General features: G+C 32.3%; 5 protein-coding genes across 6 annotated transcripts; 1 reads left to right on the top strand and 4 right to left on the bottom strand.

The window, feature by feature from the left end:
* Positions 1-1,165: 1,165 nt before the first annotated feature.
* On the bottom strand, positions 1,166-3,314 carry LOC148240262 (cyclic phosphodiesterase-like). The gene is made up of 3 exons (XM_088211637.1): positions 2,946-3,314; positions 2,346-2,400; positions 1,166-1,440 (listed from the first exon to the last, which is right to left on the bottom strand). Exons 1-3 carry the CDS (start codon positions 3,255-3,257, stop codon positions 1,235-1,237), a joined length of 573 nt encoding a protein of 190 aa, XP_088067763.1. The 5' UTR covers positions 3,258-3,314; the 3' UTR covers positions 1,166-1,234.
* A 1,174-nt stretch (positions 3,315-4,488) lies between these two features.
* LOC110819629 (Bifunctional inhibitor/lipid-transfer protein/seed storage 2S albumin superfamily protein) lies at positions 4,489-5,181 on the bottom strand. Its single transcript, XM_022048883.2, has 2 exons — positions 4,792-5,181; positions 4,489-4,679 (listed from the first exon to the last, which is right to left on the bottom strand). Exons 1-2 carry the CDS (start codon positions 5,135-5,137, stop codon positions 4,663-4,665), a joined length of 363 nt encoding a protein of 120 aa, XP_021904575.1. The 5' UTR covers positions 5,138-5,181; the 3' UTR covers positions 4,489-4,662.
* An 825-nt stretch (positions 5,182-6,006) lies between these two features.
* On the bottom strand, positions 6,007-8,318 carry LOC110819794 (F-box/FBD/LRR-repeat protein At1g13570-like). Its single transcript, XM_022049104.2, has 3 exons — positions 6,712-8,318; positions 6,413-6,613; positions 6,007-6,291 (listed from the first exon to the last, which is right to left on the bottom strand). The coding sequence occupies exons 1-3, from the start codon at positions 7,924-7,926 to the stop codon at positions 6,097-6,099; spliced, it is 1,611 nt and encodes a 536-aa protein (XP_021904796.2). The 5' UTR covers positions 7,927-8,318; the 3' UTR covers positions 6,007-6,096.
* Positions 8,319-8,437: 119 nt separating this feature from the next.
* BHLH121 (basic helix-loop-helix (bHLH) DNA-binding superfamily protein) lies at positions 8,438-11,040 on the top strand. Of its 2 annotated transcripts, none has more exons than XM_022049037.2 (5): positions 8,438-8,615; positions 9,212-9,333; positions 9,872-9,999; positions 10,094-10,576; positions 10,665-11,040. In XM_022049037.2, exons 1-5 carry the CDS (start codon positions 8,488-8,490, stop codon positions 10,842-10,844), a joined length of 1,041 nt encoding a protein of 346 aa, XP_021904729.1. In that variant the 5' UTR covers positions 8,438-8,487; the 3' UTR covers positions 10,845-11,040. The 2 variants fall into 2 exon arrangements, with proteins under 2 accessions (XP_021904729.1, XP_021904730.2); XM_022049038.2 differs by having other exon boundaries at positions 8,467-8,615; positions 9,149-9,333.
* Positions 11,041-13,586: 2,546 nt separating this feature from the next.
* On the bottom strand, positions 13,587-14,220 carry LOC110819735 (uncharacterized). Its single transcript, XM_022049040.2, has one exon. The coding sequence runs from the start codon at positions 14,173-14,175 to the stop codon at positions 13,783-13,785; it is 393 nt and encodes a 130-aa protein (XP_021904732.1). The 5' UTR covers positions 14,176-14,220; the 3' UTR covers positions 13,587-13,782.
* Positions 14,221-17,714: the final 3,494 nt, after the last annotated feature.

Consider the following 17,714-nt stretch of genomic DNA (forward strand, 5'->3'; position numbering starts at 1 on the left):
CTTAAGGAATTTCAAAATGCCCTTCTCTTATTCTTTTTATAGTTAGCATATTCTGCCATGAGTACGTAACATGTGTTTATAAGATTACTTTCCTAAAAATTTAAAACAAAAAATTGACTATGTCTAATAGTTTATAAGTTAAATAATAACTAAATCATAATTTGAAATTTTCTATACTATTTTTTTTTATGTTTTATTTTTAGTACTGTTAAATTTTAATTATTTATTTTTAAGGACGAAATCTTATCCATCGTTTTAAAAAATTTTACGTACCTAGCCATTTAAAAAAAAAAACCCGAAAGGAAAATATTTCTAAATATTCTAAATTTAGAGTACTAATTTCATTTACCTAGCTATTTTATGTCCTCTAATTTCTAAATTTTAGAGTATTAATTTTATTTTTCATAGTATTACGTTCAAAGATCGTTGCTTCCTCCAATCTTCAAACATGATTGTGTCTTCCTCTATCCATATTTTGAAATGTTAATTACATTTTGAAATATTATCATTTTTATATTTGGGTATATGTTAATTACATTTGAATTTATGTGTGTTGTTATTTTATTGGTTAACCATTCAAAAGAAAAAGAATCTTTGACATATTACTTGGCTACATATATATATATATATATATATACTATACCATATTATATTATATATTATATTATATTACATTATATATAAGAGGGTGTTAATTGAGAAAAAAATAAAAAGTGTCTGTGACATGTTGGCTTCAATACTGGGTCCAGCTATTCTTTGGGAAATGAGCTTTTGACTTTTCTTTAAGCATATAGATTAGGATAGAAGATAAGTACCAAAACTTCAGCTCTTATTTTTTATATACTTCCACTTCCACTTGCAATATTTTTTTTTCTAAATAAAAAAATTACATGTTAAGGTCATTTGGTAATTAAAAAAAAAAATTTCATTTGATTTTACTATAATCTTCATGAACTTATAAGCTTTAACATCCTCTTCTGAGCTAAAAAACAAAAAAACAAAAGTCAAAACCAAGCCATATCTAAAAGAACTACTTATATGACTTGTCTTCTGGTTATATTAAGCTTATAAGTTGGTTTGATAAGAAAATGAGTCAAAGCAAACACTTCTATACTCTTCTTTTGCTCATCCCTAAACTACGATGAAGTGGTTATATATGATGAACTACCAGAAATAAGATTTTTGCTTCATTATTACAGGCCTGTAAGCTTGACATATTAAGAAGAGAGAAGAGTTACTTGGGATTGAGGTTACATTCTGCAATCTTCTCCCAGGATCTGAGAGTTTTATCCTCAGTATCTGTTTTATACAACGCAAGGCGACTTACTGGGAAGCTTAAACTACTAATGCCGTCATCAAGATTGTTGGCTCTCTCCTCAGCCTTTTTCTTCTCTTCCTCTGTAAGGTCTGCATAGAGGAGGCTCAAATGCGGCATGTAAGCTGCAATTTCATTAGTCAAGCACCATTAAATCGTCTTTTCAACCCTTTGTGTATTCCATTATCGAACAACAAGAATCGCTTTATGGTATATTTGTTTCGGTCTGGAAATTTTCAATTCTTAAAGTGACGAAAATAAAACACATTGCAATTGGCAACCAGATTTAGGTCTTGAAATGGGCATGATAATTTCATCTAGTTCTCTTTTATCATTTACAAAACATAGCAAAACAATCATACCAAACTCAGGCAGACGCATAGCAAGCTTAGATAATTATCTATTTCAGGTACATGCACTGCTCCAAGTAAAGCCAAGCACTCATGTTTGGGCTTTTCAGACATGAGAATTTGATAAATAGGTCATGAATGAAAGTCTTTCGCAATTATGATTAGTCATCTTCCACATAATGTTTCCACCTTGAACAATGTTTCCAACGCAAATTCATAAAAACTCAAATCACAATGTTTCCTAAAGATACATTACAAGTACACTTAAAATCCCACTACAAATAAATTTTATGAATACAAGTGAAGTCTCACATCATGGGGGAAACATCTTAACAAATTACTAAAAATTCTCTAACTTATCTCTGCACCTCATTAAGATCCCATTTCCTCCAATATGAAGCAGAAAAATCTCAAATCCTTTCAAAATCATAATAACATTAAGATTTCAGTATTGTCATCTTATTGGGATTGAGTTATGTTCTTGGCCTCTTGTGGACTGAAGTGCGATTTTCAAGGATTTATCTATATCTGATTTGAAGATGAATTAGGAAGCTCTTCTAAGGTGAAATCTTTCCTGTTCTGTATTTTACGTCTCATTTTTTTTTAATTAATAAAATCTTTTTTCTAATGAAAACTGAAATAAAGTAAAACTAAGCAAATTTAAAACATAAAAAACTTACGCGTAGAGCTCTTGTAACCAAAATGGCTGGTGCAGTGAGCACTAGCTTGCATTACCTGAAACAATAAGAAAATTCAGTACACAACTGCAAGTGCTAAACTTGGATTCTTTGAAGTTAATTATCAGGTAAAAGGACTGAAAGGAACATAAGGCTATGGAGAAACTAATGATGGAATTAACTAGATTTCCTTTCTCAAGCACTGGAGAATTATAAGTTTCTGAAGCTGCTCATTAACTATTTCCTATTTCATTGAATGATTGGTGCATACACCTCCTTTAGTCCCAAAATCAGACTATTATCAAGATATTGAGAATTCAGAATTACTATTGGGATGGAGAATTCCCTAATTTTTACTCTGTTTCATTCTAATTTTTCTTTCAAGCTTTCTCTATCTGACAATACTAAAACAACCAACCAAGCATTTGGGGAAAATCAAGTCACTCTATGAATACACACACCCAAGCATTTGGGAAAAATCAATCACTAAATGTTACGTAAAATTCGATTAACTAGCAAAAGTAGAAGAAGTAATTTGACCGATTCCACACTAGCTACTGAATCAAGATCATTTCGCAAAGAGGATGTAAAATTAGAACTAACGTCAGCCGTTTGATGAAGCAGCAAGAAGACGCACTGGTAAAAGAAGCTTCCAGTGGCCACCCGATCAGCCGACGCGTTGTAGGCCGTTAGGCCATCACAGGCGGATCTGAACATCCTGAGAGCATCATCGGCCGTCAATCTTATGGCGCCCACCACAGTGATATGGGGCTCGAAACGGGGCCCGCCAAACTCAGATCTCAGACCGTCCATCAACTTCTTGATCCGCTCCGCCAAGTCTTCCGGTGGGAGCGCCCACACCGAATAAGCATCTTTCTTTTCTCGAGGTGATTGCCCCGTTGCAGCTACTTCCATTTGATGGCTCTCAGACAAGCTTAGAAGTTTCTGGCGCTCGAGGTGGAAGCGTTCGTGAGAATCTATAGATGATCAAATGTTACTCAGAGTGCCACGTCAGCGCCAGAATATATTATTAAGTATAATATACTTAAATTCTACGAATTTTACAATTAAATAAATATTATGAAGAAAATATTAACTATTTGTAGTTTATGTATTTTAATCATATATTTAATTACTAATTCAATATGTATAAATATATTTATGACATAATTAATTAGTTATTTATATTAATTATTTCTAAGATAATTAATATATAATCAAAATATTTAATATATATTGTATATTATATCCGTAATTATCACCTATTTAATAATTATTAGAATAGGTTCTCTTAGAAATATTTTAGTTACATAAAAAATATGCATTTGAATTTGTAATTATTATTAAGACAAAATATATTTTATATATGGAAATTATATATTTCGTTAACACAACTCAATATATATATAAATATATTTATAACATAATTAATTTAATTATTTATATATATATATTAATTTTAAAATAATTAACATATAATCAAAATGTATACATATATATATTACTTTGCATTGTTTTGATTTCACATTTAGAGGCTATTTTGTTAGGCTTATTATTATTATTTATTTATTTTGAACATTTTAATTTATTTTATATTTTAACAATTTTTTAATTCTCGTTGATTCATACCCTTAATTGTTAGATTTTATTCGATCGTTAATATACGCCACTGAGTTAATGTCTCACTATTTTTTTTATTCGACCAATATACGTTTTGGACGTATAATTTTACTTTACACGATTAGTGATAACTTAAATTTTTATTTTTTTTAAAAAAAATTTATTCTCATATCATGATTATAATAATATTTATCGAAAAATTATATATATATATATATATTTATTAAATTGAGACACTAAATCTAAATGAAAACTTAAAATTAGTATTATAATAATCTTGCAATTTATTTTCTTATGTAATAATTCATTTCTTAGCTTTTTACTTTACATTTAATAAAATTAATAAATAATTTATGTTTTTATTTAAAAACATTTTTATTTTTTTTAGTATTCAATCAAACATTTATTTTATTTTTTAAAATATAAAAATTGACATAAATGCTATATGATAATATTTTAAGATTCACAAATAGCAAAAGAGAAGTTAACGCAAGCAAATAATTCATGAAAAGTAGAAGATTACTAATTTAAACAAACCCACATATATATATATATATATATATTATTTAACATACATACATACATACATACATGCATACATAAAAGTTGGTAGGGTTTTCTCTTGTTCTATTTTTCAATAAGTAAAAAAGACACACATGTAGTTCATGCCAACACCCTTCACTCTCTTCTTTGGTATCCATCAAGGAAGTGTATAATCTGCCAAACAAAATCAATATATAATTAGTATAAAGTATTAGTTTTAACTTAGTTTTTAAATAAAATATTATGATTAATCTCCAAAAAAAAAAATTAATGTTTTAAGCGTAACCTCCACATTTGTAACCAATCGGACGATCGGGAATATTGCAACGCTTCGGGATGGTAATGGCGATTTCAGGTTTAATTCCAGAAGCCTTTGCAGTTTTAGAGAGCATAACAGCACACAAGCAGCTTGGATTTTGCCCTATTCTCTTCACTTGACTGCAGCAACTAGCAGAAACAGGAGCATTCTGATCCGAAGCGGCATAAACACACGGGGCTAATTTGAAAGCTTCGTTGTCCGGTGTTGATCTTCCACATTCCCCGGCTCCATCGACGATTATCATCGATCCAGAGATTGCGATGATGATCGCCGTGATCATCATAGCACCTAAGAGCTTCACTGAAGTTGCCATGTTGAGAACAAGTTATTTTGATGGGTGTAAAACTGGTGATCTTCTAACTTGGGTTTTATACTGTAAATTGGGATCCATTAATCCTAATGGAGCTGCCACTAATTCATCAAGGCATAATTTATTAATGGGTATATGGAGCTCCCACTAATTGATAAAGACAAATTCTTGTTCATATGGAGTTTCCACTAATTAGTGAAGACATAATTTTAGTGTACCATCAATTTCTTTTTCACTCTTTTGAGGGAAAAAAAAAGATTTAACAATAATTTTTAAATATTTATTTTTTATTAATTTAAATTATTTATTATTTAAAAAGTTAATAAATAATAAATTTTATTTACAAAAATTTATAAAAATTGTATATATAATTTAAAATAAGAATTTTGCTAAATATTATAATTTTATATATGATAGAAAAAAATAATATAATATTATTCTTTAATTTAATTCAATTTATCTTTTTTTTTTTTTTTTCTCTTTAATATTATGATTTTCTTCTTATTCGATAATCTAACAAAGGAAATATTGAATTTAAAACTCTAAATAAATTAAAATTATGCAAGACATTAAAAAAATCTCTTAAATTTTAGTTTAATTATACATAAATAACTGATATTAAGCAATGTAAAACTCAAGTTCTACCATATTTTATCAGAAAAATTTATGCTTTTTTTTTTTTTCTTCTTCTAATTTGAGACATTTAAGAAGTACAAGGCATACAAAAAATAAAAAACCATACATAATTTATCATAAACTATCATAATTACAATTTATAACTAATGAACTAAAGCATTCAATATTCATATATATATATATATATATGGAGCAGATGGTAGTCTAAACATAAAAACTTATATGTATATGTATATATTGGAGAAACCTCTTGTGGGTCAAACACAAAAGTTCCACTAGTATTTTTAAATTGAAAAAGAAAGAAGGAAAGAAAAAGATACACAAATTCACCATTTAAACTGAAAAGAAATTATGTGAAAAGGTCGAAAGGCAGGCAATAACTTCAAAATCTCTGTGGAATCACAAGTAGTATTTTCTCCCCACACAATCTTGACATGTCGTAGATGGTGCACCCAACATCTTGGTCCAGTTGATTTGCAACAGGATTCTTGCCTCATGCTCCCCAGTTTCCTGCATAAAACCTGCATAAACAGGATGCTTGCTTTATACATCAAAGTATACAGTAATGAAAATAATTTTGAATCAGATATACTGTAAAAACATTACAATACATTGTTTTTGAAAGTGTAATAATATGGGTACCTCTAAAAATTGAATATTGGGTTTGCAATCCAATTTGAGGGAGAGAATTTCTGGCTGAATGGACCAGAGCAAGCCATCCACCAGAGCTTGGTAATCAATGGAGAATTCAACAGTCCTCCCTTCCAACTTCATTGTTGGGTCTATTGTTAACCTTACACCACATATTGGAGTACTTGTCATATCTTTTTGTTGAAATTTAACCTGCAAAAACATATTAACCCGAACACATTTACTACTATTACAACCACATCTCAGTTAAAGAAGACATGTTGAAAAAAAAAGAAGAAGCATATACATACCATGTTGGGATTGATATGCAAGTTGATAAATTGAGCTTGGGAATAGTTAGCAAGAAGCTCCTTCAATTGAAAGAATTTCCTAGTGTTGAGATGGTTAAAATATAATTTGAAGTTTGCAATTTGAATATGTGATGTCTCCATAGAATACAAAAATGAATTTATATCTCCTGCATAAGAAAATAACTCTAGATTGGGAGCATTGACAATGGGATATTCACCGAGGTTTCCATTTGACGATGATATTTCGACACATCGAAGGTGATGACCAGATATTCTAATCCTCCCATAAAGTGGACAATCGTGCAACACTAATGACTGCAGAAGTTGAAAATTATGCAGCAATGGTTGTAACCATTCCTTTGCAATCATTCTGTGACGTTTCAATTCGAAGACCTTCAAATTTTTACAACCAGACATGTTGATGTCGCATGGATCTCTGTTTGGATATCCAATGAACGTGAATTCTTCTAAACACTCCAACTCAATATCGATCATCTCCAGATAGTATGGTATAATTTTAACCTTTTTGAGATTTGTAAAACCACGTAGTTTGAGAGTAAGTAAACAGTAACAAGAATTCAAACAAAGTTGTTCAAGAGAAGGGCAGGCATGAATGAGATCATGAAGGAGCTTTTGGCTAGACTCCAAAAAGGAAAGTGAGAGTTGTTTTAGGGGAAGTAGTGGGATGGAATCAAATTCACCAAGATTACATCGTGTTAACTCTAGAACTTGGAGTGAGCGAGAAGTGTAAACAATGGATGGTAAAGCATAGTAATTTTGGTGACTCAGAATGTGAAGATGGAGACTTTTGACATGATGGGTTATGGCCAAAGGAACCCATTCATCAATATAAAAGGCATGGTCCAGGTGATATCTACGTATACTTAACTTAAATCTGTCTAACCCCATTGATCTTTTTTCGTTGCAGAGTGCTCGGAGGCGTTCGCCAACAAAATAAACAAAGAGATGTCTGTTGATTAGAGTGTCCTCATCATCATCACCATCACCATCACTATTATCATCACTATCGTAGTTAACTTGGACCGAGGAATCATCAAAATCAGACATCAAAAAGGAAAGCCAAGCAGCGTACCAAGACTTGGAGAGGACACTTGTTTTGGCTGCTTGCTTTGAAGCAAGTTGAGACATAATGCGGTGAAGTATGTGCTGGGGTAAATCTGAGCAAAAATCAATCTTTCTTTGAGTTCTCTCCATTCTGCTTTCTTTTACTTTCTTTTCAATAATCCAGGCTTTCTACTAGTGTGTGTGTGTATATATATCTATATAGACACACAGAGACATGTATATTCCGATTCCTACTAGACATATGATCACCCAAAAACTGTTAGCAAAGCAGAATAATCAAAGAAAGAAACAAAAATATGAGACTAAACAGGAAAATTCTCAGCCATGGTTGACTGTCAAAATAGGAATGAAGAACGTGTTAATTAGGAATACAGAGATTAGCAACATTGTGAGAGAGTATATATTTTTTATATATACATAAAGAACTTGAATATATTCCTATTCTTACTTGACTTTCCTATTCCGGATCCAATTCCGGATCCCTTTTTTTTTTTTTTTTTTTTTTTTTACTTTTTAAATTACAAATCCAAAATTTTCTATTCATTAAACAATTAAAACGGAGGACCTAACGTCGTTTTGGACGGTTTTCGTTAAAAACGCAAAAAACCAAAACGACGTCGTCTGGTTCAGGGATAAGCCTGCGCAAATTACAATCTATCCAAACTTGCAAATCAACAAACCAAACCCACCATGGATCCGCACCAAAACGATGCCGCTTTTCTTCTACTCGCCCCTGTACCAAACCCATCGGACATGGAATTCCGGCAACCTGCTCGCGATCCACGCGTGCAGGCTAATCATCCGAAGCCTAAACTTAGGTATTTGATTGTAGATAAATCGTTTCTGTTTAGTACTTCACCATCCTTAGAATTCATGAAAAACAGGTGGTTTGTATCTGTTCGGTGTTGACCTTCATTTTCTAGGTTTTGGCTTAGAATTGGTAGCATGTTCCGATCAATCACCACTATGGACTTATTGGTTATTGCTGCTACTTCGAAATTATTTCACTTAGTTTTTTAGGTTTATCACGACTTGGAGAGGCTGAGTAGTTGATAATGCAGTTTATTGTTCAAGTATTTCAGTGAAATTAAGGATTACTGTTTTATAATTTCGATGATAATTTCAAATTTCCATCTAACACCTGAATTTCTGGCCGAATCGAGTTGGTGAGCGTGTTCGTAGTATTTTTGTGCAATTATCTAACCATTTTACTAGTCTTAATTATATCTTGTTTGTTCCATTATGTACTTGAAGCTAGAGTTGTGTGTTCATGTTCATTTTTTAAGGGGAAAAATAGTACGGGGTGGGCGGGCTTGAATGGTAATTAAGTGTCAGTGTCATTTACATGTAGGCACGATTGAGTTGATGCAATAAATGATGATTTATAATTCCAAGTACATTTGGGGTTTTCTAGCCAACAAATGGAGGAGGAACTTAAGGATTCTAATGCAGCAAGAAAGATGCAGAAGGCTGACCGCGAGAAGTTGAGAAGGGACCGGCTTAATGAACATTTTCTTAAGTTAGGAAAAACAATTGGTAATCCATTCGAATCATCCAACTATTTGTCTTGCTTTTACGTTTGTCTTTCCTTTAAACTTGTTCTAGATTTCTTTCCCATTTTTTTTAGGCAGTCCTCTGTCTTTATTCTGGTTCTGTGGAATTCACCTGAAGAAACTTTTGAGGAATTGTATCATGTAGGGCACACAGTCATTAATGCTAATTGAGGCATTGATAATTTCCATCATAATCTATTGGCAATTTGCTTCTCTTTAAACCTTCTATGTATATCAATAGAAGCAAAGAGTTCTTTAGAACTGTTTCTTGTTAGAGAAATGTTTCGCCTTTTGTTGCAATTTGCATTTTTGTTCTCCTTTAAGCAGTTTAATTATTAAACTTTCTCATTTTGCTACCTTTTCCGCTATTTAATCCATCAATCAACCTCTTGGTAGCATTCTTTCTGCTTTTTCTACAGTTATGTTTTTAGTTTCATTAAACTTTTTGAAATATTAATGCCTTACTCATCAGAAGAGGAGAACCAAAACCCCAGTTTTCTTTTGCTGTCTTCTAAATGCAGATCCCGATAGGCCCAAAAATGATAAGGGCACCATTCTAGCTGATACAATTCAGTTACTGAAGGACCTAACATCTGAAGTCAACAAACTTAAGGCTGAGTATGCTATGCTGACTGAAGAATCTTGTGAGGTGATATAATGATATCTTTACATTGATTAGTGATGCATATACTTGTGGTATTCCTTTAACAGACCATGTAATAATCAAATTTACTCCAAAATAGTTAACACAGGAGAAAAATGATTTACGAGAAGAGAAGGCCTCTCTTAAATCTGATATTGAGAACCTTAATATTCAGTATCAGCAGAGGTCCAGAGCAATATTTCCTTGGGCTGCTATGGATCACTCAGTTGTCATGGCCCCACCTTCATACCCGTTTCCAATGCCAGTACCGATGCCTCCTGGGCCAATTCCTATGCATCCATCAATGCAATTGCAGCCTTACCCATTCTTTGGAAACCAGAATCCTGGTGTTATTTCTGCCCCAGTTTCAACTTATATACCATTTATGACTCCCAATACCATGGTTGAGCAGCAGTCTACGCATGTACCTCCAACCATGCAGCCTGGCAATCGGTCCCAGGTTTCAGGCAAACAGGATTCCAGAAGCAAGTCATCAAGGGAGAGCAAGGCTGACAAAACTGAGGATTCTAATGATGTTGCAACTGACCTAGAGTTGAAGACTCCTGGATCTACAGTAGATCAGGTCAGTTAAAACTTTTTATATTGGTTTGCAGGCAACATAAGTCTTGGAAGAAATAGTCAGATAAGGACCTACTTGAATCATTTTACAGGATTTATCATCAGGGCAAAGAAAATCCAAGAAGCCTTGGAAGGATGAAAACAGTTCTAAGGAAGGTAGTTCATCAAGTAGGTGTTCTTCATCTCCCAGTGGACAGGATAGTTCATCTAATAGCATAGTTGGTGGCAGAAGTTCAGACGTTTTAGAAGGGAAAAAGGATCAACAAAGATAAAGGAGCCAGGTTGTAACCAACTTCTGTACATTCATCAAACAGTTCTGTCATAAAAATTACTATTCTTCCCACGAGCAATTTGCTTAATTTTAGTCTTGGTAAGTCTAGTTCTTGCTTTGATATTTTGATTATTCACCTCTGAACAGAAACACCTTTAACATGCTAAATATTCAATATTCATTCTGTTGTTAGCAAAGGAGAAGTTGTCTTTTCTTGGGCATCTTTCTTCATTGAGGCTGTCAGGATTAGTTTTCCTGACCTGTTTTCTGGAAGAATATGATGGGTGGTTTAAACTAATCTCAGTGAGGACTTAATGAGTGATGAGTATAACTTATAAGGATGAAAGTTTGCCTTTTTAATGCAAATGTCGCAATAGGAAGTATTTGGAAGTTGACTGGATAAAGTTTTTGTGCATGAAATGCAAAAATCTTAACTTCAACCTCATTTGTTTGTTATGGAAAAAAACCTACATGCTGTTGGGGTTTATGTTGTGATTTATCACTACTATGTGGCAAATTCAATGCCCTATCTAGTGATTTTATTCTGGTTGCCCTTTTATCTGATGGTATGCTTATTATTTGTGTCCATTTTTAAATATGATTGTGATGAATAGACAAAAGATGTTATGTTGATATTGTTATAAGCATTTTCTATAGGGTGGAATACAAGGTATGGCATATGCATTTGTTCCTAGATTGTCAATACGTGGATCTGTCTGTAGTCGTCACTCATAATCTATTGCATTCATTACATACTATTTTAAGCCTGAGATGGTCAGTTGTACAGTTCTCATGTCTTGAAAAGGGAGCAGATACGGACTCTGTGAGTTCAGGAGCTAACTGGATTACCAGTTGGTTCTTCTTTCATGTCAGATAACCCAGGTGGCAAACAACTGAACTGTATTTGCTTTTTACTTATTAATTTCACTCATTATGAGATTTAAATCAGGATAATGACTATAGATCAGATAGAATTAAAAGATTAGTTAGTTCTGAACTCTTCTGGTAGTATTTGGGGAGGAAACATGCAGCAGTGGAGATGTGAGTGTAAATATTGGTGTCTATGTGTAGGAGGTAAGCAAGGGAATAAGTGGTTGGAATTGTTATAACAATATAGAAGAAATTTGGAAATGGGGTGAGTCATGATTCATGAATTGTGATAATTATTGGCACAGATCTTAAATAGACTATCCACTAAGGAGTGTTTGGATTGGAGGGAATATAGGAGAATAGGGGGAATGCCTCTTTTGTTTGGGAGTTCATATTGGAGATGAGAAAATGCAGGGTGCATTTCATCTCTTCATTCATCTCCACTACATAGGATTTCTATTTCTGCCAATTTGGGATCTGAGTGAAGGAAAGATTAAACTAAAAGTATGTAGTTATTACTTCTCCTTTGCCTCCAGCTCTCCAAAGTAAACTCTAAATCTCTCTCAAATTATTCTTTTAGAGTAAAATGGGTTTAAAAAGACTGATGTCGCATTCGCGTTGTGTCGATACAGACATTTTATCAGCAATGTCACCTAACAGGTCAACGAGCCCAAATAGTGTTCGAGAAAATTAGTAGAGATGGAGAATTTTGTTCCAAATTCCGATGAAACTTTGAATACAAAAGTATTTTAGAGAGAAAATTTTAGTACTTTCACCTAAATTACGCGTTTCTTCTATGATTTCAAACTACATAAAAAGACTAACATGTGCACTAATTATGTTTAGTCATCTATATTATAAAAATCGGATCAAAGATTAGACTTTGGTTCGACTTTAAAAAAATTCAACTTTTTGGTTGGGTTGTCGCTCCAAGTCGAAAAGAACCATTTTGTTTTTTCAAAAATAAGATATAAAAATGAAACTCTTTGTTATAAATATAACAAAACCATATGATTGTTGTAAGTATAATAACTATGTGTTGTATTCTTGATTTTTATTTCAGCAAGAAATAACTACACAAAATTGTTACAATGTATATCATAATAGTATTAGTCTATACATATTATTTTTATGAATAAGTAGTAAGTTATATTTAAAATAATATGTTTTATTATTCCGATCTTATCACAATTACGTTAATATGATAGAATTTATAAGATATTTTTATTTAAAAACAAGTAATAATGAAAATTTAAGCTTACCATTATCATAAAATATTTCATAAATATACATTTCAAACGTACAATTAACATTTAACACAATTGACTTGTCTCAGATAATACTACTACTAAAAAAAAGAATATATTAGACAAAAATGTTTTTGACATTTGATTAAATCACATGAGGGAGTTTACACAGAGAATGAACAAGATTAATTTCGTATTAACATAAGGCTATATAAGTAAATTACATATATTTTTGAGATTTTTATATCTAAAGCTTTCATTATCTATCCATGGCATTCAAAATTTCTCTAACCCATTTTCAGTAATCACCCTATTTTCTTTTACTGTTCTTCATCTCTCTGCTTAGGAAGCAGAGAAGAGTAAATAAACAGCAATGTCGGGAGTAAGCCAAAATAGAAAGCCACCCACGTGAAACCCTAAAAAAGAAAGGTAGAAGAAGAAGAAGAAGAAGAAGACTGTCAGGTTAGAAGAGAAATAAAGCCCAGACAGCCATGAAAATTGAGATTCTTTTTTCTTGAATCTGAATATGAAAATGGCAAAAATCAATTTGCAGGGGCAGGAGATTAATCAAATCTCTTCATGGGGGTTGAAAAGAGAAAGAAATAACATCAGGAAAACTAGGTCAATGAATCAAACCATATTCTAATCGGATATATATTATATATATTGTGTATACGCCCTGGTTTTCAATATGCACAAAACCCAGTTCCTTAAACAACATAAAAATCACAAAAAAAAAAGATCTCACTCCCAAAAAAAAGGAAACTTAGAAGAAGATTTCCAGCAATGGGGTTAAAATTAGTTTATCTCTATATATAATTATCAGACAAACCAGCTATCCAGAAAAACAGACTGATACTGCACCAGAATTAGCAGCAAGACAATAAAACCCGCCACAGCCCAAGGCGAGCTCCCTTCCTCCGGCCGGTGATGGGTTTGCCGGCGACGATCCCAAGGTGATCTGTTAAAGAACATGACCGGATTCTCCATAGACGACAGCCAACGAACTATGAGTATTATCACCACTGGTGTGGCAAAAAGAAGCCAGTTGGCTTGTTCTTCGGCAGCTTCCACAGCTTCTTCATAGTTAAAGTACCATGATGTGCAGAGAAAGATTGACGTCACTGCAAGGATTAACAGAACTGGATATGGCAGAGGACTCAGACTGAATGAATCGAAGATCGACTCGTTTCTTCTTCTGCCATAATATGCCATCGACACACCTTTAATCTACTCTGCTCTGTAAAACTTGCGGAGATGGAATGGGAGACCCTCGTCAATTTTATAAGGGGATCAAGTTTACGAAAATACCCTCTTAAGTTAGATGTAATTACAAAAATATTCTTCTCTTTTATTTTATTATGAAATTACCATTTTAACTAAAATTTTAGAAAATAATTAAATTAGTCTCCCAATTTTAATATTTATTATTATTTAGTCTTTAATATTTCTTTTGTTATAATTTTAGTCCCTAATTTTTTTAAATTTTTTTTAAAACATTTAGTTTCTTTCTATTTTATAATAGAAAAAAAGTTAAAATAATTAAATTACATTCATATTTTTTAAAAAATAATTTTAGTTAGTTAATTAAATTATTATTATTATTATTAAATTAAAATTTTAAAATATAATCTAACTATTTTAATTTTTTATTAAAAAATTAAAAAAAATTAAATACTTAAAATAAATAAAAAATATTAAAAATTAAATTATAACGAAAAAATATTAGAAGTCAACTTGTAATGAATATAAAACTTCAAAAACTAGTTTATTAATTTTAACCTAAACTTCTTTAATAATTTCATAATCATGTCAGATAATTTTTTTGCTGAATTTATATTTAGTTAAATTTTATAATATTAATATAAAAAATATTTTTATGATAAAATAAAATAAAATAAAATAAAATGGTACTTTTTACAATTATATGTGAGTTAGAGAAGGTATTTTTGTAAATTAGTCTTTATAACAGGGTGATGGTGTATGGTTTTGTTATATTATTTTACTTTTACAATATGAGATTTAATGAAATGTTATTATAATATAGTTTTTTCAAAGAGTGTATCTCTGTAAATATAGAAGGTTAAGGGTGTATGATTTTGTAGGTTTGTTGGAGACAAAGAATTTATTAGTTTTAGGGTTTTTATTTTGGTAGGTCATTTTCAAAATTTTAAATTCTTTTTTGTCATCCAACCCATTAAATAAAAAACAAAAACTTGAATTGTTGAGAGTTTCTTTTTCATTATTGGTTAGTAATTTGAATTATAGATTTTTTTTTTTTTTTTTTTTTTTTTAAAGAAAAATTTTAAACCCATTTCTCGATTTATATATATTATATTTACCCGAAAATCATATTAATTTTTTCTGTATTGTTCTATTTTTATAACGTGAATTTAAGAGCATTTAAGTACAAGAAACGAAATCTATTAATTATTGACATTTCTCTTGATAATGATTTCTATTGTTTGGGGAGGTAAAGAATCAATTTCAATCTTTGTCACCAACATTATTAACATCAACTAATAAGCTAACCCAAAAACAAACACAATGTCCAAATGGTTAGTTTAAATAGAAAGTAAAATTTTGAATCTTCAAATTTATTCAATTTAAGTTTTATATGTATATATATATATATATATTGTCATTCCTCCATTATCAAGTGAGGATATAAGTAAAGTTTATTTATATATAAATCATTACAATCTTGAATATATTGTGTTGAGTGCATTCTTGGTCAATGTACTCATTATTTTAAACAAAATTATTGCAAATGTTGTCTTTAAAAGCTTTAATGACAATCATTACTAGTCTAATTAATAATGTTAATCTAAGAAAAGAAACCACTACAAAAATTTGGGTATATATATATATATATATATTTAAGCCTGTCCCATGTTATTAGACACAACAAAGTTCAACTATTCCCCCGCATATGTACATATATATATATATATATATATATATACATATATGATCAATAATTGAGCAAATGTGGGGCCAATTGGAATGCATTTAAATCATATTGAAAACTAATGGTTGAAAGGGTTTTTGGTTGGTGATTGATGACAATTTCTTTTTATTTAATTTAAAACCCAACTCTCATAACACATAACCTTTGGACAAGGAGGTGTATTTTGGTAATTAGGCACCCATGATGTTTCGTTGAGTATTTTATTTTAATTAATACTTCAAATTTTTAGTTAAATTTGTAATTATTTACTTCAAACTTTTTTAAAATTTCCCACCCTTATCATTTTATTAGTACATTTATATGGATTTGTAACACCCACTAATTTTATAATTTTTATTATTATTATTATTTTGATTTTTTAATTTATTTTATTTAGTTTATTTTATAATTTTTTAAATTTTAATTGATTTATTTAATTTAATTTAATTAAATTAAATAAAAATAAAATAATAATAATGATAAAATTAGGTAAAAATATTATTTGAATTTAATTGAAATTGATTTTAGGAAAAAGATGTGAAAATTAGGATTCTGTGGGTATTTTTGAAAAGAAAATCGAAAACCGGGGGTCAAATCACAATTTAGAAAAATTGTGCCCCGTCAGCGCCACGTCAGCAGTCACGTTAGCAGCCCTGGCCAACCAGGACCTGCCGTGTGGCAAGACCACATCGACCCGGGAACGGACCACGTGGGCGATCCGCGTGCACGCGATCGAACGGCCCAGATGCGTCCCCGCGCGCACGGATGGCCCAGATCAAGCGTGTGCACGGACGGCCCAGATGCACGCGCACAGACGGCCCAGATTCAATCAAGTACGAACGGCCCAGATTTAATCAAGATGGACGGCTGTGATTAAAAGGCAAAAAGGTATAAATAAAACCCCCACACCTGACAACAAAAACCCTAGCCGCCTGCCCTCGCCGGAGAAGATGAACCAGACACCGGAGGAGCCGGCCGCCGCCGCCCGCCGCCTCACCGGGGAGTTTTCCGACCGCCAATCGAGGTAAATTTCATACCCCCGGCTCTTTTTTCAATGCTGAGTTCTCCTGTAGCCAAATCGGAGTTAAAATCCCGGCCAAACGGCCGAAACCCAGCGGCGCTGCCGCGCCCCTCCTCGGTTTTTGCCTCCGATGAGGCCCTTCCCGGCTTCCGTTTGATACAATTTTTATATCACCGTGATCACCATTCTTTTCTCTACAGGTTGATCAGAGCCAAATCACCAAAACACGAACCTCGCCGGAGAGCCGCCGTACCCGAGAGCACCGCCGCCGATAAACTTCAGTTTTTCATAATTTTTTGGCCCCCCGAGGGCTCTAGGGTTGTTTTATCGCAGGGACCGATGCAAGTGTGGCCGAATTCGGCTGGAAACGGCCAAAAAGGGCCAACCCGAGGCAAATCACCGCCGCAAGCGGCGGTGCCGTCGCCGGAGCACGGCGGAGCCGCCGTGCTGGAATTGCGATATTGGCCGAAAGGGGCCCTGGGTCTAATTTGGAATTTTTTGGGACACGTGCAGGTACCAGTAGTGCGTTTCAGTTTTCCAGAAAAAATTTAGGAAAAATTAGGGACAGCCTGTAGGCGCACTGTAGAGCCGTATTAAGACCCCGAAACAGGTAAGGACCCGTCACCCTATTCCCTATCACGGTATTAAAGTTCAATAAGTGATAAAACGGTATTTCATGAATCAACAGATGTGTGAAATTGTTTAAGGTTGCTAATGGAGCCCGAGTCTAGTGTGTTTGTCGGTTAGCTGTTGTTTGGCCTATTTTACGGTTTTAAATGCAGT

Source organism: Carica papaya, chromosome 9 (assembly GCF_054855325.1).
Source record: "Carica papaya isolate Zhongbai chromosome 9, ASM5485532v1, whole genome shotgun sequence".
NCBI lineage: Eukaryota > Viridiplantae > Streptophyta > Magnoliopsida > Brassicales > Caricaceae > Carica > Carica papaya.

Coding starts and splice junctions, on each gene's coding strand:
- LOC148240262 (XM_088211637.1), bottom strand. CDS start 3,257: ATGGAAGTAGCTGCAACGGGGCAATCACCTCGAGAAAAGAAAGATGCT. Junction 2,401..2,945: donor TGCTTCATCAAACGGCTGAC/GTTAGTTCTAAT, acceptor TTATTGTTTCAG/GTAATGCAAGCTAGTGCTCA. Junction 1,441..2,345: donor TGGTTACAAGAGCTCTACGC/GTAAGTTTTTTA, acceptor ATGAAATTGCAG/CTTACATGCCGCATTTGAGC.
- LOC110819629 (XM_022048883.2), bottom strand. CDS start 5,137: ATGGCAACTTCAGTGAAGCTCTTAGGTGCTATGATGATCACGGCGATC.
- LOC110819794 (XM_022049104.2), bottom strand. CDS start 7,926: ATGGAGAGAACTCAAAGAAAGATTGATTTTTGCTCAGATTTACCCCAG. Junction 6,614..6,711: donor TGCATATCAATCCCAACATG/GTATGTATATGC, acceptor ATGTTTTTGCAG/GTTAAATTTCAACAAAAAGA. Junction 6,292..6,412: donor CCAATATTCAATTTTTAGAG/GTACCCATATTA, acceptor CTGTTTATGCAG/GTTTTATGCAGGAAACTGGG.
- BHLH121 (XM_022049037.2), top strand. CDS start 8,488: ATGGATCCGCACCAAAACGATGCCGCTTTTCTTCTACTCGCCCCTGTA. Junction 9,334..9,871: donor TAAGTTAGGAAAAACAATTG/GTAATCCATTCG, acceptor TTCTAAATGCAG/ATCCCGATAGGCCCAAAAAT. Junction 10,577..10,664: donor CTGGATCTACAGTAGATCAG/GTCAGTTAAAAC, acceptor ATCATTTTACAG/GATTTATCATCAGGGCAAAG.
- LOC110819735 (XM_022049040.2), bottom strand. CDS start 14,175: ATGGCATATTATGGCAGAAGAAGAAACGAGTCGATCTTCGATTCATTC.